Source organism: Lepus europaeus, chromosome 7, assembly GCF_033115175.1.
Source record: "Lepus europaeus isolate LE1 chromosome 7, mLepTim1.pri, whole genome shotgun sequence".
NCBI classification, from domain to species: Eukaryota; Metazoa; Chordata; class Mammalia; order Lagomorpha; family Leporidae; genus Lepus; species Lepus europaeus.
In genome coordinates, this window is record NC_084833.1 from 103621149 (window position 1) to 103648768 (window position 27620).

Here is a 27620-nt window from a genome sequence, read left to right on the forward strand (position 1 = left end):
TGCTGAGCTTTCCTTTATTTATTTATTTTTTTCAATCACCTTCCAGTTAAACATCAAACCCAACTTTTTACGACTTTGCCTACCTGACAGCCACACCAATGACTTTTTTAAAGTCCTGGTTAATGCTGTTAAAATTGAGATATGTGTCGTTCTGGATTTGGAAACATTTCCTGCCAAGCGTGAGTGTAAGTTTATAGAAACACACTGACATTAGAGGGAACTGGCAGGGGGTGGGGTAACCATGATTAGGAGTGTAACTGAAGTCATGCGCTTCCTACACAAGCCCACTGATGGCCTTTCTCATCACCATCAGGAACTGAAGCAGGGACTCCCTTCCTGAGCTACCCTTCACCCCAACTGCTAAGCCACACAAATGACTCCTCTTCAAAATTTCCCCTGGTGTAGCCTATAGTCGAAGAGAGCAACTGGGTTTTTAGTTCAACGCTAGGGCTTTCAGGCAAATATCAGCTGTCTTGACTTGCCATGTTTTCTTGCCCGGTTTGGAGGAGTTTTCTAAGGAGAACTATCTGCAACTGAAACTGTCACTCCAGCCAGCCAGCCAGCCAGCCAACCAGCGAGGAGGAGGCCTGGTCTCGGATTGCAACCATTGGCTACAGAACTCACAACAGAAATGACAAGACTCGACGTCCTTTCAAGCCTTCAAAAATTACAGTGTATGTATGAGATCGGTCTACTTGAAACACGATTTCCCTTGAAGACTACATTTCTCTTTTTCCCAGGCTTGCCTTGCCTCTCAGCAACGCTGAGAAAGTAGATAAACAGTAACGTGATACCAACCGTGAACTGCTGGTTCTGTCGTCGCCGTTGTGTCTACAGACGGGAACAGAGGATTGGAGGAAGGGAAGAAACAGGAGGAACGGCATGCAAAAAAAGGGAAAATGGAAAAAAAATGGAACAGATAATATATGAGCAAGCTTTCAAAGAACACCGCGTGACAAGCAATAATAAATGAAAAGCAAAAAGCATTTGAAGTGAGTTGCACTGTTTTAAGACATGCCTTGAGCTCCAAGCTGCGAGCCAGTGAGGAAAACAGTAAATTCTTTGGTTCTGGGGGTCTTGCCAGGACACATATATTTGCTAGTCAATAGTCAGGGGAGCATGCAAAGTGATGAGAAACACCAGTGCAAACTCAGTGCTGGTAGACGGCTCTTAACGCATCAAGGCTCAGGACGGCGACAGAAAAAGCTCAGTCGGAAGCTGGTTAAACAATGGATTCAGACATTCAAACATTGCCTTTGTTTTAACCCAACCCACCCGGGGACTCAGGCTTCTTGACTGCCAATTAAGCATCACTGCATCTCCTGCTTTGACTGCGTATGCTCAGGTGCCTGCGGGATACACAGGGTCACGGTGTCCATCTACTGCAGCAGAGGTTACCTGGAAAGGTCATTGAACTGGGAGGCCATGAACATGTTCCAGGTTGTCACAGATGAGCCTGTGTAGTCACACATGCACACCCACTAATCCGTGCTTCACTCTGCAGCTCCTCACTACATGTTATGAGAGCAGAAGCGTTTCATGAAAACACCCCAGCCTACATAATCTGCCAAAGCCACTTCTGATCACATGAAATGCCAAAAACTCTAAGTAGTCAGCCATCCCTTTGCTCCCGGATTCAGAACCACATGCAGCGCTGTGGCTGCCAGGGGTCCTGCCTTCAAGCCTGGATCAGGAGACAGAGCAGTTATTTTTTTTTTCATTGCTGCGGAAGAAAAACGTGCTTTGTATTTTTCTTCTTCGAGTTTTGTTGCAGTTCAAGTTTTCGCCTTCTTCTACCCGGTTTCTAAGCCAGGCCTGCTGCACTGGCTCCTCTTCACAGGACATGTCTCCAAGGTGCTGGAGGAATTGTCCCTTTCTTTTTGGCTGGAGGGGAAGTGGGATAAATAGCCAACAAAATGCATGATGACATTCTTTTTCCCCGAGTTATTTGAACACCTCTCATCTCGCCAACTTCCAGCGTCAACCCATCTGGCCATGCTTTCATTTCAGCTCTCAAGCACGTTTCCTTCCACCATCCCCTTCCGGCCAGAAAGGAATGATGATGCTCTGTTCAAAAGCTGGCGACTGAGGTGGGGTTCTGGGGTCACATGGCACGCAAGTCCCTGTGCGCTTTCATAATGCTAATATTTAGCTGGGTTCTCTTTTCGTAAGTTGCAGAGTCTCCAACAGACTCTTTCGGACTTGACACAGGCAATGTTTAAATGCACTGGAACATCAAACGTAGCTTTATTTATTCATGTATTTATTTTGTGTCCAATGAGCCTGGTGCTTTTGATTTATAAACGCGGCACGTGAATTCACACCGGCATTCCCCTCCACTCGGCATGCTTTCCTCAGGACCCTGTACCTCCAAAAACTAGAGCACTTTTAGGAAGCCAGAATTAACCAGAAGCCTGAGAGGCCAGTAGTGCAGCTTAATATAACTGATAGCTGGAATTGCTAAAGAATAGATGAAGGAAAGAAAAACATAAAAAATATACCGCATAAGAACACAATACTTACAAGTCAAGTCTGTGTGCACAAAATAGCAGTAAAAACAATATAGAAAATTGTACAGTTGAAACACACTCCACACCAGATTCTCCTGACACAGATGGCATGTCCCCTTAGTTGGATCATCCAAGTTCAGTGTGAGTTTGAAGTACTTTAAATTTGAGGGGCAAAATCAAATGTACTTGTGTATAGAAACACACATATGCACATCAATACATCTTATGGACAGGTAATTGGCTCCTGTCCACAAGTAGAAAGAAAGCAATAAACATTTTGGTTCATTATTTTTGTAGTAGCACTTGGAATATGCTTTATTTTCACCAGGTAAATAATTAGCATAAAGTCAAAGAAAGGGGGTGGAGTTAGAGCCTTCAAAAATAGTATCTAGCATTAACCAATGACCCCAATTTACTGTCTTCCTACATCACAAACATTATGTCAGCTCCATGATGAGATTAAACCAAGGGCAGCTAGGCGTCAGCTCCTATGTGGGTTCTAGAAAATAAATGAGGGAAAAAGGTCACAGTGCACCTTGCTTCCCCATCCTGGAGAAGAAATCCATCAATTGCACCCAAAGGAGAGGAAAAAGGGGCATTGAGAAGGAAAAACACATTCTCAAACAGTTCAAAGCAAACACAGGTTCAAGTCAAACCACACAGATACTGTAGCTGGAGATGGCAAAACCACGGTCAGCAATGGAGTGCGGAAATGCAGCGGCTATGCAGGCTGGCTGCAGCTTGCGGGCCAACACTGAGGTGCATCTGGGGAGTCACTGACTCCATTTCTCTGAGAGCATCTGGTATGCAAGGTGAACAGAGGCTATTTCAAGTGAAGAATTATGAAAGAATTCGTTAGAAGTCCTAGGTGCTCCCTGCAGGAGAGCGCTGCTGGGGTCCGGTTCTCCTTCCTAATGGCATTATGACTTCAAGCACAGCAAACACCCTGGCACTGAAGTGGGATTTATTAGGGTATCTTCATCCAAAGCCTGCAGAAGTGTGCAGGCCCACCCTTGGCAGTCAACTTGTGGGGTCACCACACTACATGACAGCATTCTACATGTCTAAGCAAATAGCTTCCACTATAGGTTAAATATGATGGCAACGGCTTGAAAAATGAGTGACTAATTACCTTAACGAAGTTTTTTTAAATCTCATTTTGTCACGATCTTAAAAAAAAAATCATCTTTGAGCAAGCCCTCTAAGAAAACTAGGTCACATAAAGTTGAATTAGACTTAATGGTGGTATTGGGTCATGAAATTAAAAGGCCTGCTTGAGCTATAGTCTTGATTTTAATTTTAATTACAAGGAGAACAAATTTATAGTACATTTATCTTATATGGCCAACAACAACAACAGCAAATCCTATGATTATGCAAGCCTACAAGTGTGTATGGTGTTGGCAGACAACTCTACCTGTTTTACGTACAAACAAGGGGGCCAAGGATGGGCCCTCCAGCTGGTATCTGAAAGATGTACATTTCACAAGTACCGGCTTCTCTTCTTAAGTCTCCCATTCCTACAAATAGTTTCTGGAACCTCCTCTTGAATAAATGAAACATTTACTTGTGTTTTACATTGCAGTGTAAGATGAAAAAGCACTGGCAATGTGTGAAACCAGTCGCTAGCCATTTCATCAAGCAGCAAAATAAATAAATAAATAAATAAAAAATTACTGCCTGAGAGGCAGCTGGGCAATATTTAGTTGCAACAGTCATGTGTAAGCTCCACTGTGGCACATTCTAATCCTTTCATATGGATTCCCTCCAACTTCGAATTGTTCATGGAGTGTGACAGACTGGGGGTTTAAAAACTAATCCATAAATTAGTCTGTGGTCTCAAACACAACGGGTGCCATAAATGAAAATGAAAATCCTAGGACAAAATTAAATTCACAACCTTAAATACTTTTTCTTCCCCAATTGATCTGTGGTGCTCCTGCTTGACCATGCGGGGCCGCGAGGCGAGAAGGCTTGGTGGGGCGGGCAGAGGCGCGGTGCACATCCAAACCCGCTTGGCGCGGTGGCCCAGAGAACCTACGCACTCAGAGGGAGCTTGAGTTCGAGACCCTGAGGAGTCTACATTCTCCCGTTTTGATTGTCATAAGCACTGATGAAGGCATACTAAGCAGTCCAGACATATTTTAATACACTTTCACCCAGTTTATTTTCTTAACTAAAGTCAATAAGGAGCCAATGGGTTTTCTTAATTGAATTCCCCTTCAGTCTGTGTTATGGAAGTGCTTTAAATCCAGACACCAGGGCAGGCAAGGAATTCCCCTGACAATTCTGTTTTCATAGTTACACTGCGCTGGCCACTATCTATTAAATATGGGGTGCTTTTTTTTCCTTTCATTTTTGTTTCAACTTCTCTGGAATCTATTGAAAGCAAAAATAAGCGCTGGGAAATTAAACTATGAAATTTATTTTCTCCTGCTTTGCTGGTTAATTTTCTTTCCATCTATGTTATGCTTTAATTAAACTCCCATTTCTTAGAGATGGGAGAAGTGGATAGGAACAGAACCAAAGCTAAAAGGCCTAAATAGGAGAGGCATAATAAAGCTCTCTTACTTTTTAATGTCATCTCTCCTCTGAGTGAAGACACTGTGTGCCACAGAACAGCAGGAAGGGGAGTTGAGTTTTTGTTGTTGTTGTTGTTAAGCAATTTCAAGTTTTGTTAAAAGCTTCTTCAGAATTGTTCACTCGTGCTGCTGTGCCCCTGAGATCTTTTCATTTGCAAACCAGATGTTCTGCAAAATAATAGGAATCTGTACAGTGGCTTCATTTAACAAGGAAAACAGTTCCTACATCACCTTGAGTGTGCAAGCTGGATGAAAGGAGACAGGGCAGAGGCACAGGCCAGGGGGGAAGAAGGGGCATTGCAGGGGTGTGACTGCTGGAGGGGAGGGAACAGGCTCTACACATCTCCCTCATCTTCATCCTGTGTTGGGTACCAGGGCTGGGTCCTTCTTGCCCAGTCCTTATGTCCCACTACCGAGAAAGTTCCAAGTACTTCCTAATCCTGAAAAACCTGCTCTCACGATGCTAGTCATTTGCTTTGTTGATAGGTCTTTACTATTGAAACACGTCTTTCACTCCAGGATTACCTTAAAAATAAACAACAGAAAATATGATGGAAAAAAAATAAGAAAAAAAAATCTCACTTCCTTTCATTCCATTAAAAAAAAAAAAAAGTGGAATCAGATGGCCGTCTGTAGTCTAATTTCTTCCATTCCCTCTTAAATCAATCTGGATCAAAACTGAGTAGCAATGATGAGATCTGTAACAAGTTTAGAATTCACCAACAAAATAAAAATGCAGACACACAGGACAGAATAAAAATGGACATGTACTGTTTTGGAGGTAAAAACGTGAAAAGGTGGCTCATTATGTAATAGGTGACTCGTAAGTATTTACTCAAGTGCCTGAATAATATTTTGTCATCAGGCATACTGGCATATCAGCAACACTTGATAGAATATTCAATAAATGATGAATGAAAAACAGTCTTAAGGGAGTGGATGCCAACTCTTAAAAAAGGCAATTTAGTAAATATTCTAGGATGAAAGATGTGTATTTCCTAGCAACAATGGCTTAATCTGTGCTTGGAACATAAATATACATAAAATGCACACACACTGAAGATAGATGCTTGAAGCAACGCTGGACTCTTCATGCTTAATTTCCAAAATGCTATCCACTTTCTACCCATTCTTCGGCGGCATAGACCGAAGCCGACTTTTCTTGTCCTACTCTCCCCTGTCTTCTGTGGCACCTTCTGCCTTCTGGGCACCTCAGCTGCACAGGGTCTGCCATGAATCCTCATGTGTACAAGCTGATTCTTTCCACCACATTTTCAGGGGTTTAGGAGCCTTTTGTCTCCATGGGCACCAGCAGAGTGCTCTACATAGTATGAATGCTCAGTGTTTGTTGGATGCACGCCTCTAAGCAGAGAGCTTACATCCCTTGTACCATGCAAATATCAATAACAGAGTAGGAATCATTAAGGTAAGACCCGGGGGAGCAGACAGCTTTGCTCTATGTGGAGCAAAGCTCTCTATGCTAATGTAGACGGTCATGCCACAGAATCAGTCTTTGTACCTAAGAAACTGAAAACATGTGCTGTGCTGTTGAATTTCCCCTCTCTGGCCTATTTTGCAAAGATCACTGAAGGATAAGGGCTGTGCTTACTTTCTTTATTTATGTGCTGTAATCCACATTACACAGGCAAAACGCTTACAATATCAGACTACGAAAGCCAAAATAATAGCATGGGCCTGGGGGTGGAAATCATCCTCTCCAAGGGATACTGGACTTTGAGTGCTTAGACGCCCATAAGAAAATCTAACTGCTTCTCTTCTCTAAGAAAAACAAGATATTTACTTGGATATGTACTTTTGAAAAGAGTAGCATTTGTTTAGATACGCTCTACCTCTTATGAATTGGGCCCTACTGCTGTTCATTTCTTCCTCTAAGATGGCTTGAACTTTTCAAGTTCATGACAGTCGCATGTACAGTGTGACCCAGAGGTTGGACTCCCCCCAACCTGAACAGTAGAGTACTTCAAGCATCTAATTTGGGACACAACCAAGTGGCAACCCTTCCACACCCACATTAACCAAGGAGAGACACATAAATATTTCCCTAGGATGATGACAAGTAAAAGGCTGATTCAACTGGGAGACGAGAAAGGACTAGAACTAACACCAAACACAGTCACCTATCACATAAAGCACAGTCAACTAACTCAAAGAAAGTTACAAACAAAACAAACCCCACCCCCTTTTCCGGACGTGGGCATGGGCAGTGGGTTTCTCTCTGACTCCTTTCTGGGGGAATCTGCAGGCAGGGACTGGCTCCTGGGGTAATAACTGATGGTCTCTGTTTTTTAACACAGGTTTCCAGGGGGCAATTTAAATTATGCTCTTCCACATGCCAGCATGTGTCTTCATGAAGGGAACTACATGGAAAACGTCACATGATTAAAAACAAAAAAAGGAGCTGGAGCTCGCCCGCTGCCAGCAGTTGTCACAGAAATACAGGTCGGAACATGCGTGACTGTGAACGGTTAAGTGAGACACCAAGGGGTCTCACAGCAAATTGCCATGAGGCCCGGAGTGGCTCCTCACTCTTTTCTCTCGCTCAGGTTGTTTTTAATTTGGAGGGTGGTTCTGTGTTAACAGCTGGACAGTTGTAAAGCCACAACCACGCGGATATGGCAAACCGATGCTGAATATTCCTTTCAGAACTTGAGAGACTGGGAAACCAATTTGTCCCTAGACAAGCTTTCAGGGCGTGTTCCAGGATGAAGCGCTACCATGTTTTGAGGGAGTCAGGTGACTGGAAACAGAATGACAGTCAGCCTCCTAACAAGGGGAACGATTCGATTACCCTGGTTCTGGAAGATAAACGATAACACTGGAACACTTCCTTTCAGAGAGATCAGAAATCAACTATGACCTTTGAAGTTTAAAAATATTTTTCTATTGCATGTGTACGTTTTTCTTGTAATGAAACTCTGACCTGGGGAATGGGTTTCAGTTATTGCATTTGACTGGAAGAAAAGAAACAGATGACTGTGGGCTGTGGCTTTACTCTTTCTTTTTTTTTCCCCCTCTTTGTGTTACTATCACTGGATTTGGCTGTTGAAGCTTTTAGGGCTAATGGTGGCTGTGATGTACCAAATAGTGCAAGGGAGAAAAGGAGTGGAAATTAATTTAGCTATCCATTTGTCAGGATTCAGTTTGGAGGCGTTTTTAGGAACCAATCTCAATTGAGGGGATAGCCTGGACCTTTAAAATGGGACAGAGAATCATTCAACTCTATAACCTTTAATCTGTTTGGAGAAAGGAGCAAATGTTAAATTCCACAAGCGTACTTTCTGGGCAAGATAAATATATATAAGACTGCTTGTTAAGACACAATAAGCCTGTAAGATTACATCCATTAAAGCAACGGATTCCACTGTGTTGTTTTAAGTAGCAATTTCAGTTTAACCACTCTTGGGTGTGCCAACGAGAATCTTGGGCATTCATTGCCACAAATGCATTTTGTGTGTAGAGAAGATTCAACTGCTAGCATCAAGAGGCTAAAGTGCACCTATGAGATCATCTTACATTACCTTGAGCCCGGGGGCCAGTAGCAGAAACCGTGGAGCAAAGACAAGCTCCTATTAAAGGTACCTCGGATATTGGACAGAAATACAGCATTGTTTATTTTTAAAATTTCCTCTCACAGGGAGTCTTTGCAGTCGAAACTGAGATAAGGGTGAGTTGTAGCTGTCTGAGGGCATGAGATGAGCTTTAGTCTGAAGTGAAGGATTAAGAGCTGTGAACTGAAGCAACGGAGTCGTCAAGATTGAGTGTCGGGGGCAGTTCGGGGAGTGTTAATGGTCTTCAGAAAGGCCCAAGCTAGTGAGAAGGCCAGCTGCAAATGGAAAAAAGTGTTGGTCCATATTACAGGGAAATGTGATGTTTATACACTGGGTGAGAGAGGCCTCTATTGCCTTAACATGCAAACCTGGATACCTGCCTGCATGGAACCTCCTAGGATGAGACTCGGTAAGGCTGGCTCATACCTTGATAACTTCTTCAGTGACATAATGGAGTGCTGGGGGGTTTTCGTAGAAGGTTAACATGAAGGGCAATGGGGCATTGGGTGACGCACTTACAGTGCCATCTGAAGGGCCTTTCACAAAACATGAAAATCTGGTAACAAGAGCACAAGCTTAATTTAGGTTGACAAACTAGATTAGAGATAAGGAATCACAAAAGGTAAACACCTCGTTCTGGGTATGAAAAGTTGAGAGTATGCTATGCTTCTAGAGGATATAGAAAATGCGAGGAGTCTACTCACTACGTTAACCGTCTGAGTTTACTTAAGTGGCAGAAAAGACTCACAGAGATGTAAAAACAGAAACACAGGAATTTAAGCAGCAGCCTGGATGAAGCCGAGTTTGCAGGGAGACACAAAAACCAATTGATGGATTTTTGAGAAGAGTTTAAATTAAATACAGGCACTGATTGCTTTGTGACTAATGTTTAGAAGAGTCCTTAAGGGTTCTTTGTTCCTCTGTCACGAAGGTGAAGAAAAATGAATTTACATAATCTATTGTAATATGTCATCAACTACTGAGACCCCCCCAATTCCCTTGAACTGATCGATTGTCATCTCTAAGTCACCAGCTGCTGTGCAAAGTGAAAATGTCCCCAGACGGTCAGTGCAAAGGCCAGCAGGTGTATCCAGCGTGCTCGAGTGGAGTTGGCACGAAGAGCGCTGAGTGAGACACTCAGTGTTTACAAAGAAGTCCAGGCCAGGACGGGCCACAGAGAGACCTTGCAGGCTTGCAAGGCAACAGAATAAAGGGAAAGAATTATTGCTGCAAGAGATTTTTTTCCTTACTGAATAATGACTTTTACATGCTGCTGTGGGTGGTACCTAGACACAGTGATCGGGAAGGCCTTATGTCAAGTTGAACACGGTGTAGCCATTAGCTTTTGATATGGGCGGGGGGGGGGGAGGGGGTGCTGGTGGTGGTCGAATTCCAAGGCTCCCAGATGAGCAGCACCAAGCAATAGAAGAGAGCCCGTGGAGAGCCAGAGGGGCCTAGGGGACAAACGTCTCCCTTCGTGATAGTTAGAAATGAGAGACAGTGACACTCATTTGAATAAGAGTTTTAGACAGCCCAAAGAGAAAGCCACAGAGTTAGAGCCACTGTGGTTGCCTTGGCCACCGCTCCAACAGGTGGGGGGGGGGCGGGGAGGGGAAGGGGAGTGCTGAGCATGGAAAAGACAGGGATGACTCGCTCTGATGTCCTGTGACTACCGAGGCAGCACAAACAGGTAGGAACGCTGTCAGCAGGTACTCTCTAGAGCAGGAAGGATGTCTTCACATTTAGTAGCCTGGCCCGCAAAGGCCTGGGAAAGCTGGGGCTGTGCATCTTCCTTCATCTGGATTAAGATGAGATTAAGACAAGGACAAGATCCGAAGCCACAATACTTACCATTTCATCAACCGTGGCTAAGCAGAAGCTATCGGCAGGTCCTCCAGTAGCCAGGCTGCCATTTTCCCTAGTGTTTCGCTTTGAATAGTGATGCTTAAAAAACAATTCCCTTATGTGTAAGCTGCAAAATGTCTGATCTGCGGTTAAATACTTGGGTGTTGAAGATTTCCCGAGGTTTAAGAACATAGCACCTGATGTCTTTGGAGTTCCAAAATAAAGGAACAATTAATTCCAAGGATTTCAAGGTAGCTTCTTGTCTTCTCTTTATACATTCCAGAAAGACAATACACATTCAGGACAATTTTCAATGGCAATGAAAGTACCATACCTGTGATGATGGTAAGGATGGTGGTGGTGGTGGTGGTGGTAGTGGTGGTGGTGGTGGTTGTTGTGGGAGGAGGGATAGTTGTGGGGGGATCTGGATAAAAAAAAAAAGGAAAATCAAACCCACAATGCTGAACACAACAATGACCAGTAATGACAAAACAAAGGCATGAGGACACTGAGATGTTTGCTTGATGACTGACTTCCCCTTTAAAACCAAAAGCTCTTTCCCTTCAGAGATCTCTGCCTTGTAATATATATTCCAAAGCCTTAGTTGGAAGAGCTAAGAAAAGAAGAAAAGAGATTTTTTTTTTTTAATTAATGAAGTGAATTAGGGATGAGGAGATGTGAAATAGGAAAGTGAGGAAAAATCAACATATACGACACCCCCACACCCACCAGCTTTTGAAGGTGAGGTTAAAGCAAGTTGCACCGAGAGAGTACAATGGCTGTCATTTTGTCTATGCTTTTACAGATGGGAGGAGAGAGGAGGAGAGGGCGCTGCTCTATTTAAAGGGCTCCTATCAGCCAGGATGAGCGTGCCCCTGCACACGGGCACTCTGTGACTGCTAACTTCATTATTCTCCATCAATACATCCCAGCAGGAAGTAAAACTACTTCTGTACTCCTAATAAATACAAAGAAGAGAGAATGTCACCGCTAAATATCAAGTTCCAGGCATGTGAGATTTTACTGAGATTTTATTTTTTAAAAGTCAATAAATTTTACAACTTATAAATATTAATAAGTTGCCTTTGCTCATGTTAAAAGCTTGACCCAAGAGGACTACAACGATGAAACTGAAAGAACGTTTTCCATCTTGTAAACAAGAGAACTAAACAGAAGTGAGGCTCAACCCTCAAAGCCCAGGAACCTGATAGGGAAACCTCGGCTGGGTATCTGGTAAACTGTAATTCTTCTATCATCTTAAAATTATTTGGGGATAAGGCAAGGGCAAATATGAAAGAGGAAAAAAAAAAAAAAACTCCAAGCCCAAATGATCAAACTGAATGTGTTAAATTGTCAACGAGACTTTGAACTAAGCAATCATTCTGCTATAATAGAGCCTACGACGAACTGAAGGCTTTTGATTTTAAGTTTTATCTAAAGCACATCAACTTTTTCTGCCTGACACATCTGGTGTCCTTTTATCTTCAAGTGAGCTCTCAGATTGTCTAATTAATACGTCAAAACTTTAATTACACACTGCACCTTCACTGGGCTTGGTACCAACTTTGCAAAAGTTTATCAAAACATGATTTTGGTGCTTGGTTGTGAGGTCTGCGTCAAATGATTCCTACCATGGTTCAATCATCCAAGGTTTTAATTTTTCTCACCTACTGCTTCTTTTACACAACTCTATGTATATGAACTTGATAGTGAACAATGAGCAGCAAACTGCTCAGTTTTACAGGAGACTTGGCTCCTCTAAAGTGGGGACTCAAGCAGTTCAAGCCATGTTTAAAGCAGCCTCACATGATTGGAAAAAGGATTTCATACATATAACCCAAACAAAACAAAACTCATTCTCCTCCAAGAAGCAATGATTAAATCAGTGATATGAAATCATCTCTAAAAAAGAACAGGCTGAGAAATTCTGTGACTCAGCTGTTGTGTTCAGCCTTGCACCTTGGTACTTTCCATGGAGGCCACAGGTGGCTTTGCATTTTGTGATCTGACAACTCGCGGAGATGAAGCCACACCTGCTGCAGGTGCCAGTGGAGGGACAGTTGAACCAAGAGCACTGACCCCTGAGCCTAGCAGTAAAGACCCCCTGCTCCCTCCACCACACAGCTAAACCCTATCCAGAGAGGTGCTAGCTGTCCAGCATGCTGACAGCTAATATCGGTTCTTCCGGTTTGCTTTAATTATGATATGACCATTGAGAAAAACATCTGTGTGTGGAGAGCTCCCCTGATATGCCCTAATGCCATTTCCAGGCCTATTTCTTAAAGTACTGGCCCAAAGTGTGTGATGTCCACACTACAACCAAAATGGACCTGATGGCAATTTGAAAATACGATTATGAATCAAGAAGTAGACAAGACTATTGAGGGCACAGGCTTCAGAGAAAGGTCCCTCTCATTTTGTGAACATCACACACTTTCAATTACTTTCATCACTTCTGTGGCAACTACTGTCCTTCAAATCTGGCTCAAGTAACCTGAATGATTGGATTTCATTAATAAGTATAACCTCAATGCTGAGCTTATTTCTAGCAATAAGAACAACATGAAGGAGCTGGTGTTGTGATACAGGGGGTTAAGCTGCCACCTGCAATGTCAGCATCTCATATGAGTGCCTCTTTGAGCCCCAGCTGCTCTGCTTCCAATCCAGCTCCCTGCTAATGCACCTAAGAAAGCAGTAGAAGACGGTCCAAGTACTTGGGCTCCTGTCACCCATGTGGGAGATCTGGATACAGCTCCAGGCTACTGGCTTTGGCCTGGCACAGCCCCTGCCATTGTGGCCATTTAAGGAGTGAACCAGCAGATGGAAGATCTCTCTCCTCTGTGTTTCCCTCTTTATCTTTCTGTAACTCCACCTTTCAAATAAATAAATACATCAGAAAGCCACTATTTAAGAAAATATAGGACTTTATTAGTGACATGTAAAGGTTAAATAAACCAAAATGAATTGGGTCTTGAGCACTAGCTAGCTAGCTTCTGGAAATATAGTGGAGAATTAAATATCTTAGAGGAATGTCAACTTTTAGTTTATAAAGTACTTCAAAAACTGTTGTAATCAGCTTTAGAAAGCAAAATCTATCCACCAGTGTGGGCCCTGTGATGCAGTGTGCAAAGCCACCACGTGGGACACCCTCATCCCAGGTCAGTGTGCCAGTTCGAGTCCCAGCTACTCTGCTTCTGTGCCTAGGAAGCAGCAGATGACTCAAATACCTGAACCCCTGTCAGCCACATAGGAGACCTGGATGGAGCTCCTGGCTCCTGCTTTGGCCTCGTCCAGCCTCAGCTGTTGCTGTTGTGGCTATTTGGAGGGTGAACCACTGAATAGAAGATATTCTTTCCATGTCTCTCCCTTTCTTTCTTTCTTTTTTTTTTTTTAAGATTTTATTTTATTTATTTAAAAGAGTTACAGAGAGAGGTAGAGACAGAGAGAAAGATCTTCCATCTGCTGGTTCACACCCCAGATGGCTGCAACGGCCAGAGCTGCACCGATCCGAAGCCAGGAACCAGGAGCTTCCTCCTGGTCTCCAACATGGGTACAGGGGCCCAAGGACTTGGACCATCTTCCACGGCTTTCCCAGGCCACAGCAGAGAGCTGGATAGGAAGAGGAGCAGCTGGGACAAGAACTGGCGCCCTTATGGGATGCCAGCGCCTAAGGCCAGGGCTTTAACCCACTGCGCCACAGCACTAGCCCCTCTTCCTTTCAAGTAAATATTTAAAAAAGGAAGTTTACCCAGCATCTCCCCAAATTGCTGGAGTACTCTAGCAGTACCTCAGGTTAGTGTCCCAGTCTATCATGCTAAGTTCTGTTAAAGCACAGATGGAGGGAGACAGGTTATATACTGCAGATCTGTGAAAGTCCTACTCACAAGGAGGTGTCCCTCTTGGTTAGGGAGATATGTGGATGTTGACACCTTGCTCTAAACAGAGGGTCAGTCCTCTTGTGTTTTTTTGTTTGTTTGTTTTTTTGTTTTCAAATAATATACTCTGGCCTAGAGAGTTAATTCTAAGGATGATCTTAAATTGGAGTGAAATGTTCTAGGGGAAAGCAGTGAGAATAAGAGGATTTACAAAGAAAAATCAAACTTTGCTGTGGATTTTGGAGTCAAGTATCATAGTTATAAAAAACATATTTAATAACCTGCGAACCTGGGAACAATTATATGACCAGTTTAAGCTTTATTTTGTTATCTGTAAAATGGGATGAAGATAATGCTGACCTCATGGTGTTACTGTGGAGATTAGTTGAGATCATGCACATAAAACTGTCACCATACTGTGTGGAACAAAATGCGCACTCAATAAATGCTAGCTATAAACTACTCTCCAAGTGATTCAAAACTGCCTGTCCATCAAATGCACACACTGTTTCTCCGCTCAAGATGTAAGAACAGTAAGTACAATAAATCAAAACCATTTTTCCAGATAACCTAGTCTTCTGAATCAAGTAAACATATAATAGACTGGTGGAAATTTATCAATGCTTTTTAAAATCTGTGGTTTGTAAAAAAGCTAGGCTGACTGTCTGTACGACGGGCAACAAACAGCAAGGGAGGTGACTTCCTGGAGGTCCCGCCCCCGGTATGAGAGCAGCACGTGGAGGAGCAGAGGCAAGGCTTTCCCACCACTTCCGCTGTACAGCCAGAGGGAGCGAGGTGGCCCTGCGTCCAATCCTGCCAACTGAAATGGGCCAGGCTGCCCGAAATGTGTTCCCTTCACAGGGATTTCCTTTGCTACTGGGGAGAATTCAAGTCCCTTTGTGCGGACCACAGATGACATGGGTAGTGTGCAAAGAAAACACACTTCACAGGTCCGCAAATGAGGTGATTAGGCATGACCTTTTAATTTTGCATTACGCTAAGAGGAAAAAAACTCAGGTACAGGTTAAGGACTGTATTACCCACGCAGATACAGTATAAAAAGCATGCTTCTATCTGGTTAGTAAGGCTGCCACTCCTATTTTTGTCCCAAGGAAAGTGTCCAGGTTATGAGTTACACTGTGTAAGTATCCTGTATGTACAATGCATGCGTGTCCGTGCATATCGTTATACACGCTTTGACACGGATTATGTACCCTGCTGTCGTGGAGAAGGAAATGTCCTCTCAGCCTCGCATACCCAGGTATTTATGGCACATTGACATTTTGATGCTTCTGGTTGCTCATTCTGTGCTGTGTCAGTTCATGGCTCTTTTTCTTGGCATAAAACTAACCAAGATACTTAAATTCTACAGAAGAGACTGAGTTTGATCTCATAAGACTAGGGCGAAAGGCACTTTTCAATGAAACAGAGAATATTCACCATCCGCAAAATCAACAATCAGATATAAAAGGGAAATAAATTTAAAAATGCCTGGCACATAGCAGATGCTCAATAAATATTTGTTGATTAGAGAATGAAACTCATGATAATATGCTTTAATGACCCTGTAGAAAGATATTAAGAAAACAGACAAATTAAAAAAGGAAAACAGCATTTGTGTCCAAAGCAATTGTGATACAGAGAGGTTTACGTAGTTACCAAGAACCGTGTCATTGGTCTGACTATTTACTGGCTTGCAGCATCTTCTGGAATTTAACAGAATAGTTCTGCTCATCAAAGCAGGAGAAAGGCTAGCCCAGGTATCACAGGACAATAGCACTGGGAGTAAACACCCTGTGCTGGAAAGCACTAACTGCTAAGACTGGATTTCTCAGTCTTTACTTCTAACGTGATCTCCACAGCTTAACGCCTGTGGACACAGCTTTCCTACTCAGCATGACCAGAGACTGACCTGGTGGGAAATCTCCACTGAGAGAAGGGGAGAGAAGTCACTGCTGTCCCAGGTGGAGACCCAGGGGTCCACCTCAGGCCAGGCTTCTCTAAGCTCTAGAAGGAGATCAACTGGGCTTTGGTTTTCGGCTTTGGGAGTGAATCCCAAGTAGCAGCTACATACAAGCAAGTCTAGCAGAAGAGTGGTTTATCTTCTCACGTACCGTATACATACAGCATATAATCCGAATGAGCCTTCCCCACTATGTTTGAGGCTTCACAGCGGTAGGTACCATTGTCTGTTTTGTTTAGGTTATTGATGAACAGGTTGGGCCCAGACAGTACAGCATGTTGAGGCATTTCATCATCCACTCTCACCCAAGTCACCATGACAGGCCTGCAGAGGGAAGGGGAGAAAGACAAGCGCCTTACTATTCCCTGCTAGGATGTTTGCATCCAACCTCTCACCCACGCGTTAGACAAATCACATGAGGATGACACGATTAAAGAGGGCCCACTGGAAATACTTTAACTTCCCAGATTTACAGCTGTGAAGTCTCCAAAAGTCTGTTTAGAGTACAATGAGAAGAATAATAAAACCATGACTTGGTGTTGAAAAACTTTCAGCAGACCACAAGCAGTGGTCTCATTATTTCCAATTCATCTTCAGCAAATCAGCAGATAATCCAATGTACCCTATTTTTATGCCCTGCTATGTGGTTTCACACCAATTCAGAAAGCACAGAGCTCACCCATTGCTAATCAACTCATTAATTAGGAAAAAAGTCAAGCTCTTGACTAGTGATACATGCATTGATCTGATGGTTACTAACATACTAAGACCCCTGCTCTGAAGTCTCTCTCGATATTTAGATAGATTTTCAATTTAATCCCAAAAGAATTTGAAGAGCACTTTCCTTTGGCCTCTGCTATGTAAAAAACCACTGCTGCTTCTGGGAAGATGGAATCACTTCCTCTCCCCTTAACCTCTTCACATAGCCTACCTCCACCCGCTCGAGACGCCACTGTTCTCTCCGATGTCCCGGTCCACCTCATCTGTCTGTTTCTCGGGACACTGCCCCTGCTTGCTGGTTCCCCCAGGCCCACCTATGGACAGACTCCTCCCCTGTGTGTGCACCTGCAGTCCTCCGAGCTCAAGGGTATGGCTCTCAGGTAATCACCTGGAGTGCATCTCCACATGGATTCCTTAGGTCCTCCCGCACTTGCTCATCAGAGACGAGTTTGTTTTGGTGATTTATAGTACTGCATTTGTATCCATTAGGAAAAAGCAAATTGCACAAGATGCTCCAGAGCTCAAAATGCACACACATCCAGTAACTTTGAAACCCACTCTTCAAGGCGTCTGCCTCCACCTCCTCTGCACAGAGGCTGCATCGAGCACTCTGGAAACTTCCCTAAGGGAGGGCACCACAGATTCGCGCCCAGAGGTCACTTCCTTCCAGTTCCTCCTGCTCCTCCATGAGCAGCGACATGGCGGGAGACCCATGCTTCCTGAGGAACCACTCACCTTAGCCCTGTCAAGTAGCATTCCAATTTTCAAATGGGATGCGAAGTTACAATTTTTCTTTAATTACACATGCCTTTGTCATCACACCCCAGTAAATTATTTAAAAATTAGGACGCATATGTCCTCCTTGTAGGCAATGGTAAATGGGTTTGCCTGGCAATCAGACCTAATGTCCTGCTGCTTGACAGCTGAAACAATCAGTGGGGGTAAGAGCTGAGAATATTCACAACATTTAATGGCAAGTTAAATTACCATTTTTATTGTATGCAATTTCTTGAGAAAATAAATAGGTAATATGCTAGAAGGGATAGCAGCCCAGTAATGCGTGCCTGCTCACACAACCATATACCCGCTCCTATTTGAGAGCAACAAACAAATACCCTCTCTGGCATAAATGTCCTGCAGGAAACATGTAATTTACTGTCCCCGTGGCACATTCAATTGAACACAGTACCTTCTTCAGGGGAAAAAATACAGAAACAAAATATAGGTTAGCAAGCCTTATACTGTAAGTGTGGTTAATGTGGCCGAATACAGGTATTGCAAGGTGGCAAGAGGCCTCGGAATTTTTTTTTTTCCTCTCTCCACTGGATTGTTTTGGAGGTAAGGTTAGCTGCTAATTAGGGCATAATTCAAACAGTTTACACAAAGAAAGAGCTGAATCTTTTGCAGTGCTCAAAAAGAGTAAAAAGCTTGAAGTGTTCAAAACCAAGTAACTGGGGAACACCAGAGGCAAAGCAAAACAGGACGAAGATCACCTAAAGGTCATTTTTAACGCTCCAGATGGTTAGCCCAGAGAGAAGTAAATTCTAGACCACAGCCAGGTAGCACAGAAACAGGGAGGGTTGAAGGGAGATGAGAGAACTGACAGGAGCCAGGCTTCTCTTCGGCTCCCGGGACTCCTGTAATAGACGGTCCCTCAGTTACCCCGGGGAGAATCCTTTCCAGAGATTTCTGGGGGATTTTTGTTCAGATGCTCTGAGTTCTTGAAATGAAAACTGTGACAATGCTGGTGAGCAAAGCTCTGCACGGAGAAACCAAATCATATCCCAGGGACAGCAGAGGGAGCTCAATGCTGGTTTTTGTTGGGCAGCACTACAAGTTTGAGTGCCCTTAATCCCAGCATTGACCCGTTCTTCTTTTTCAGGAGCCCACATGGCTTCTCCCTGAAAGCAGTTTAAAACAGTCTGAACAAGAAAGATGAAGGGGAGCTCCCCCTTCCCAAAGAAAACTGAGTAAGATTTAAAGGAGCACTGCCTCACGATGTTTTTACTGCATTAGTGGTGAGCGTGCGGGTCCTCTAATTCACTTTAGGTCGCTTAGCAGGGAACGGCAAGGTAGTTCCTTCCGCTTTTTCAATCAAATCAAAGGTTTAGTTAGTTCTCCTTCTTCTCTGAGGCAATGGCACGCACATCTTCCTTGAGAAAAGTTCTTGAACCTTTCCTCACTATAACAAAAATATCTCTAAGGGTCAAGTCTGACACTTTCCTCTGAGGGAAGGAGATGCAAAATTCAAGCAGGGGGAATTCATGTGCCTACAGCTGGCCCAGAACAGAGCAGCTTCATTCAAGTCTCAAAAGCATCTTTGTAGCAGGTTAGATATCCGCATAGAAGGTAGCAGCTATAGCATTAAACTGTGAGAATACTAAAAAACTTAAGATTTGTGTGTGTGTGAGATAAAATAGTCCTGAAAACCATGTTGATGACGCTAAAATGGAATTAGCTGAGATTGCAACCTTAGCTGGCATTTAATTTTCCTCCCCATCCTGACCATGAGGACCCACAGACGTTTATTTACATCCCCTCTTATTTGCTATTCTGTATTTCCTGAAAAATCGTCCATTCTTCCGAGCACGAGACAGGTGACAGGCCAATGAGTTGTGAACGCTCATCTCTGTGTTGTGACATTTACTGCTCACGACCCTCTGCCAACCTCGGCCTTCAGCACTTACTGGGGCTTCCCGATGGCTTCGCATGTTAACTCAAGCGCGTCCCCTTCGCGGGTTAGGCCTTGTAGAGGATAAGTCATCTGAATATGCACTTGAGGCTTATCTGTGTGACAACAACACAAAGTATAATGTTTAGCAAATGGTATCATCAGGCAAAATCAGACTCGCACGCTGCCACAAACCCCACGCTACCAGCGCTGACTCTCTCCCCATCCGCGTGCCTTCAGTAACATCCTTCTAATTAGTTAGTAATCCTGGCATTTGCTCAAATTAAATTGACTAATAACTCTAAGGAGTGAACCGCGAATAGATAAGAGATTCATAAGCCAACTGTGCCGCATCAAACATTTCCTGTGAAATACATTTTGTTACATTGAAGTTTATCTCCGAACTCACTCAAGCTAAAGGAAACTCATTTGCCTTCATGCTGAGGTGAAGCCGCAGATATTTGTGGTGCTCAGAATTGATACATTTTATCATATATCATATATTACTATGTGACAATACATTATGACACTGCATATTAATAAGTGTGCCTCTTCCATGCTCTTGTTCGCAAATGGAAAAGGCAGAACTTCTGAATTCCACTCGAATGGCTTTCAGGGGAATAGAACTGGTAGGTTTAGGTAGCCCGTAATGAAACTCTTGGACATTTCAGGGTAAACACCCTAAGAAGATAGGAAACTGGCACTCCCAGGGGTGGTCGAAGCCCAGCTGTAGGGATGAGAACTCTGGGAGCCACAGAGTGAAGTAGCTCGTCCAAGGCCACGGAGATCACCCGTGGAAGGTGAATGGAGATGCATTTTTGATTCAGAATGGCATTTCCCAATGGCGAGCCATAACTGAAGCCAAGGATAGCTTCCTAATGCAGTAGAGTCTCAGGTGACCAATGCAACTGTTCTTCTTTCCACACCCTCCTTACAACTGTCTCGCGAGCGTGTGCGTGTCTGGGGCACGGCGGGGGTGGGGGGGAGGTGAATGACAGGAGGAGCAGGGAAGCGAGCCGAGGAAGTGGGAATGGACACAGACACAGGTGCACACACAGTCATGCAGAAGACCTGAATGGGATTAGGACATTTTATTTTCTATGCTAAACTAACCAGCCATTAATCCTTAAATCAGCTTTCTCACTTAATTCTTTGGCTCTGTAAGTGTATATTTTTGGAAATGTACCCAAGAGCAATAAATGTTAGAGGTCAAGACATCATTTGGCTGAAAGGTCAAAACAATTCACCACAGTTTTACTTTCTCAGACAAGCATACCAGCTAAACAACAGCCCCATGGCCTTTCACAAGCAGTGGCTGGCTCATTAACATTCATCCTACGGAATAACGGAGAAGACAGAGATACGGCAGGGCTCAATCACTCTCACCCCGCACACAGTTCCATAATGCTGCACAAGGATGTCCTCTCTCACCGTGGCTGCCCGCGTGCATTTTGTAGTCCTCTTCCTATCACAGACCTTTGTCAAGGTCTTTGAAAATCATGCACTATTCATAACCTTTTTAAGAGAGCCCCTTGGTACACTCCCCAGTGTGCACTGCCCAGTAAGTCCTCGACAGAGAACATCAAGTTAATAGACCCACAAACGGCAGCTGATCCTTGCAAGTAAAACGGTTCTATTCTTGGACTTGATGGCAAAGGAAATGTTTGAGGGCAAAATGGCAGAGAGGTTCCCAGATCCTGATAACTGAGTTGGGAAAGAAGTCATTAAAGGGAGAAATCTACATAAAGGATAAACAGGATGACCTTGAACTATCATCAGCTGCTGGGATGAGGCAAGAGCTTCTGGGTACCACCTTCTAGACCTGCTGGCCTCCTCTTAGACCAAATATAACCACTGGGTGATGTATGTGGGTCAATTGCTTTTGATGGTGTAACACACACACACACACACAGTTACCAACATTTATTTGAAAAGATATGAAAAGAGAAATAGGGGAAGGTTATGACACTGAAGACATGGGTAGTAACAAACCTGTTCCCTAATAGTTCAGACTCAGAAACAGCAGCACTTAGGGAATTCCTGGTTAGGGGACCTCTATCATTCTTACCCATGAAGCATTCTGGGTGAGGCTAAATTTAAGGCCCTACGTTTGGGCTGAAATACAACATTTTCTTAAAGTAATCTCTGATCCATGGAGGTGCTACTTTTTTTTTTTTTTTCATGCACTGCTAACTTTGGCCCATTAATTAAGGAGAAGCAGAATGCTCACTGGCCAAGTGGAAAGTCTCTACTTTTTTTCCTCATAAACAAACAGAATGTATATTTTTCAGTACAGTGCATTAAAGGTTTTACATGCTCAACTTTCATAAATAATAAAGCATTGAAAAATCTATTCCACCCTGCTTCTTCAGTGCCATCGTCGAGTCTGTTCTACTTAAATGCTGTTTTATGTTCCTAATGAGCTGTTTAGCAGTTGTCAATTACTTGCCCAAAGTAGGAAGAACAAACTAAGGACTGCTATACCTGAAAAAAATCACATACCATGCCACAGAAAAGATTCCCACAATTTTGATAACTGGTTTTCCCAATTTAGGTTTCCGCAGGAACATCTACCAATGACTTTTGGGTACAATGGCCACGGTTACCTGGCTGAAAAGGCAAAGATTAATCTTGCTTGTGTTGTACAGAAAAATGTCCTCTTCCATTGACACACACAGTGTATACAGGCATGGTAACTGATCACAGGCAGCTCCACTATCATTATGCCCAGCCCAGGAACCAAATAGAAGGTCTCTGTGCCAAGATCCAGTCCCAGGTGATGGACACGTGAAAACAAATTCTGTTTTCCTTCCTTTGTCCTGAAAGAGGACCTGAAGTGTTCTCAACAGGTGGAAGAGAAACCTTGGGATGTCCCTGCACCTCTAGAGCGGAGGGGCCTTCAATTTCTCAGGGAGTTCTTGACTACAAGATGAGGATGTCAAAATACTGAACCATCCAGATGGCTGATTGAGGAGCCCAGAGCTCGTCATTTATATTTTAATTATGTTCATAAATCAAATGTTATAACCCACCAAATCTTTTCTAAAACAGAACCAGACTCCAAGATTTATTTTTAAGTAATGAGGTGAAGGCCCAGTGCATTTTCTGGGGGATCATTTTACGCCTCAGTTGGGGTTGTGAGGCACAAGGCTTATAAAAGCCAGATGACACTTCCTACCCAAGTGCCATAGCTGCCCAGAAGTGCATCGCTCAGAGAGGCTTCGTGGCATTAAGGAATGGAACTGCTACATAAAAAGGAGAAAAATAGTTAGGACCTTGCACTTACGGCACATTTCAGTTAGAGAGATGGCATCACCAACAGCCAATCAATTAGGTGGAAGGATCTGAGGTTTTCATATGACAATGTAATTTTTTTTAAAACCCCATAAAAGACATTTAACAAGACTGCTATAGCAGACAAAATTTGTTCATTAGTCAAAGTTGCACAGAGGGTTAAATACCAAGAGGCTTTAGGTCACACTACAGTAGCAACCAATTAAAAAAATAATATTAGAAAGACATTCTGATTTGATGAGACTTTCTTTAAATGTATTTTGCTCTCTCTATAAAGGGGAAAAATATAAAGGGAAACTCTTAAGGAGGTTAGAATGGCTTGCTGGCAGATTACAATTGATTTCATGCCAGTCTGACCTTGCACCACATTCTATGGTCTTTTCAGAAGATGGAACTCAAGATTCCGTAACCTGTATTTCAATTCCCTATGTAAATGAAAAGGCACAGTCTCCTCTCCAGAGCCTGACACCAACATATCAGGTCTTTGAGTTTCTTTTTCTATTTATAAAAAAGGTACTTTGCAGTTTCCTTTAGACTGGGATGTCACTCTTCTCATGGAGCAGAGAGGCACAGAGCTGAGGCGAGGGGGCAGGCACCCTGATGCCCTGGCAGGAGGTCTATTATCCCAGGGGCTCCCTGCCCTTCCCTGTCTTCCTGAGAAATATTTGCATCAGAGAATGCAGGCATCAAATGTTCTCAATGTGCTGACTGCACCCACGTCTCAGGGCTTGAGTGCAAATCTCTTCTGCAACTGCATTTGGCTCATAGATTCTTTGTGTTCCTTACTTACAACCCATCCAATATTCTCTTGTTGTTGTTAAAAAAAGATTTTATTTATTTGAAAGGTAGAGTTACAGAGTAGGTGTGGGGGGGGGAGAGACACACACACACACACACCTTCAATCCACTGGTACACTCCCCTAAATGGCCACAACAGCTGGGGTTGGGCCAGGTTGAAGCCCATGAGCCTGAACCTCCATCCAGGTCGGTCTCCCATGTGGGTGCAGGGGCCCAAGTACTTGGGGCATCTTCTGCTGCTATCCCTGGGTGCATTGGAAGGGAGCTGGATCAGAAGTAGAGCAGCTGGAACTTGATCAGTGCTCATATAAGACGCTGGCGTGAAAGGCTGTGGCTTAACTCTGTGCACAATGCCGGCTCCACCCATCCAATAATCTGACACACCAGTGTGTGTGGGATTCGATCCCTGTGGATCAAGTGCTAATTGTCTCAAGTCCTGCTAGGGAGAACTCAAGGGTTGTGCGGGCACCGATGCTATCAGAAGGGCTGGGGAGAGGGCTTGGGTCAGCCCCTGCACATTCACATGGGCAAGCACTGACTGAGGGGTCTTTGTCAATCACGGGGGATTATTGCAGTTCGAAGTAGAACGACAATACAAAGATTAACCTGAGATTTGGTGAGTATTAAGAGCTGTTTGAGCTCAGAGTAAGAAGCACCCCTCCCCCCAATATGGTTTCTAAATCGTTGGGAAGAGGACAGCTTTGTAACTAAAAGAGGCCAGTGTCTAGCAGTACAAGGTGACCGGGACTGGTTAGAGAACAGTCACTTGGAGTTCTCAGAGGAGTTACAGAGACCATCTTGCAAAGGGTTGGCTTGCTATGCTCACCGTAACGTTCATGAATAATTTTCTCTGCTGTTTGTTTGTTTGCAAGGTGAACGACCTCCTGCTGTTCCATCTGCAGCATGAATATATCTGCAGTATGGATCGGAGCACTTCATCTGCACGCCTGAGGACGGCTGAACTATTGTGAGTATGGTGAGGCAAACCTGGTGGGACTGATGTGGGCTAAGCAGCATGTGCCGTGTCACCACAGCGCAATGCCATTCCCTCTCAGCAGCTTGCAAATAGTTCTGTGGATATGAAAATGACCGTTTACCCAAACAGAATCAAGTTTTATTCCATTTTGTTGGGGCAGAAAGTTGTGTTCCCACACCTCTTTTTTCCTACTTCAAACCAGGTACATACCCACAGAGCCCTCTTCCATATCTTTGAAGAAATCTTCAAAATTTAAAAGCAAATACTAGGTAAGGAAATCCATATAGCAAGATTTTCTGCACAAGCAAGATTTTTACTTTGGTAAGATTTTTTGTTTTGTTTTGAAATTCCTGGTAACTAGAACAGTGCCAGTGCTTGGCACACAGCGGGAACTCAACACCTATGTACTAAATGAATGAAGAAAGGGAGGAAGGAACAAATGAGAAAATGGAGAAATACTGGGGCATGAATTTCTACTCCAGCCTACCACTGATTTAAAAAAAATAATAATCTGACCATAAATTCAGCTTAGTCCTCATCACAAAATACAATGTGTTTTTCTTTTGGAAGATCAATCGAGTTCTCAAAATGCAAAGTCCAGCCCCAGTGTTACGGTTCATGCATTCCATTTCAGTACTCATTTACTTTAGCATTTCTGGTGGAGCTCCAAGTGGTATCTCAAGGGAATTCATAAAGGATGTTGTTTGCCCATTCTTTTCTTGTTTTAGAATCCAGCTTCACTATCATTTAACCTTCCACAGAATCAAAATCTGACCCAACGAGTGAAGAGCGTACACTGGAAGATAAGTTTCACCGTGTAAGTATTCGGTGTCTGCAGCCAGAGATGCATCTTTCACAAATACAGTCGGTGAGGGGTGGGAAGAGAGTCCTTGGTCAAACGGGCTTCTTCCTGCAGAGTGGGCCTTTAGAAGGTGGAGACTCCACCTCTCGAGAGTGATTTGGGTCTTACTCATAATGCACTTGGCCCAAATTTCACTCTATTTTTTTCAGTGTCGGTCAGTCAACTTGCTGTCCTCCACTCCTTTGCATACTGCAGAATGTATCACTAACAATCTAAAGCCCTTACAACATCAGGAGCTTAGGGCCATCACTACTCAGTTAGCACAAAAAATGATAGGTTAAAAAATCAGCTTCAATCAGGGGGTCTCCATACTGCGATTATATCTCATGAGGAATAATAAATACTGAAATAACCTCCCCGAAACTCTATTCATTGCTTTAAAAAAAATTGAAATGGAGAGTGGAAGGAGGATCGCATTCTGTTAAAAAAGAAACTAGAGATCAGAGAGAAACAGGCCAAATCTGAAAACGCCAGCTATTATGCTTTGAAGAATACAACCTGGGAACAGAGCTGACGGGGGAGTGGATGAGACAGAGGAGCTGCTCCTGGAAACTAAGTCTTATCCTCTACTCTACACAGGGAAGATTTTCCGATTTCCAGGTTTTTCTTCCTCCTTCCCTGCAGGGCACCATCGATACCAGAGAAACATTTATTTTGGCACAGATAAGGAAGAAGTTTTGATCATCTCCTCAATGCCCAATTGTCCCCCAGTTGAGGGACTGAAAGAGAAAAAACAAAACAAAACAAAACCTACCCCTCCCTGCACCTTGGCTGCACAAGAATATGGATTTATAAAATACCTGGCTACATCTAGTCAATAAAACTCATTTTGAAAATGATGCCCACATACACGATTAACTGTCAGATGATAATCAGAGCAGGGAAGGCATTCAGATACCCATTTCGACAGGCTTTGTTTTTTTTTTCTCCCTTTCAAAACTCATCTCTTCTTCAATTCTTTGTCGTTTTTTGCAAATACGTGCGTGCGCGCACACATACACACACACACACAAGCCTCACAAAATGAGAATTTTTGCAAAACATTTTAAAGAGCAAGGCTATGATGGGTGAAATCAAAAGACATGCAGCAGTAATTCAAGGGTTTCATATTCGCCTGCGTCCACAGGAAGGCTTGCCTCCCTTGTGCACTGCAATCTGAATTCCATACTGAGGGTCACAGCTCTTCTTTGAATTCCCAGCTTATGTCGCTACGTGTTGCCACCTTGATGCTATTTAGACAGCTTCCTTTTAACACGCAGACAGTGAACTGTTCTCCTTTAAACAGGCTTTTATTTGACAAGAGTGCCTTCCCTGGGATCTGAAGCTGTACTAACTGTGCTACAATTGTATCACACTCTGCTATAACGGAGCACAGTGCAGATTTGGGTAATACCACCTGTGCTGGCATTTGCAAGAAAAAATGCACAGGAAGATTGTGGGGTCATATAGCTGAGAACAGTAAAAAGCAAAACCGTTCACCGCATAACATCTAAGAAAACAGAGCTTTGAATTCTAGCCTGAAAATGTAATTATTTTGCGTTTCAAACATTTAACTGCGTGCTGCTGCGGTACCCTTGCTGAGTCTCAGAATGCAAGCTGGAAAACTAAGAGCCCTACTATATGTTCCTCATTCCCAGCAACGTTCCTATGAGAAAACCTTATTAATGAGCTTGCAAACGAGCACCCAACAGGGAAATGTCACAAACAAGAGCGGCTAATGCCCCAGAAAATCAAATAACTGAACACTTGGTTGATTGTGGTGCCTTTCATATTTATAATAAAAAGGGGGGACTTTAATTCACTGATTCTGAAGGGGTCAACACCTTGCTGAACAAAACAACTCATTTATTTACGTTCAGAAATCTCCAGATAATAAATTACATTGATGTTAATCACTTCAATGCATACTACACAATTAATATCTGTACTCACCAAAAACTTAAGGATTATTAAAA

General features: G+C 43.4%; 1 protein-coding gene across 5 annotated transcripts in view; it reads right to left on the reverse strand.

Moving 5' to 3' along the window:
- CADM1 (cell adhesion molecule 1) overlaps positions 1–27620 on the reverse strand; it is a 346994-nt gene that overhangs the window by 24127 nt on the left and 295247 nt on the right. For 2 of the 5 annotated variants that reach the window (XM_062197056.1, XM_062197059.1), the window contains exons 6-9: positions 19752–19851; positions 16496–16668; positions 10841–10930; positions 799–831 (exon numbers count right to left, since the gene is read on the reverse strand). In XM_062197056.1, coding sequence (XP_062053040.1) covers positions 799–831; positions 10841–10930; positions 16496–16668; positions 19752–19851 — 396 coding nt within the window. Of the gene's footprint in view, positions 1–798; positions 832–2293; positions 2461–8729; positions 8937–10840; positions 10931–16495; positions 16669–19751; positions 19852–27620 lie in introns of those variants that run through there. The other 3 variants (XM_062197060.1, XM_062197061.1, XM_062197057.1) reach the window with 3 other exon arrangements.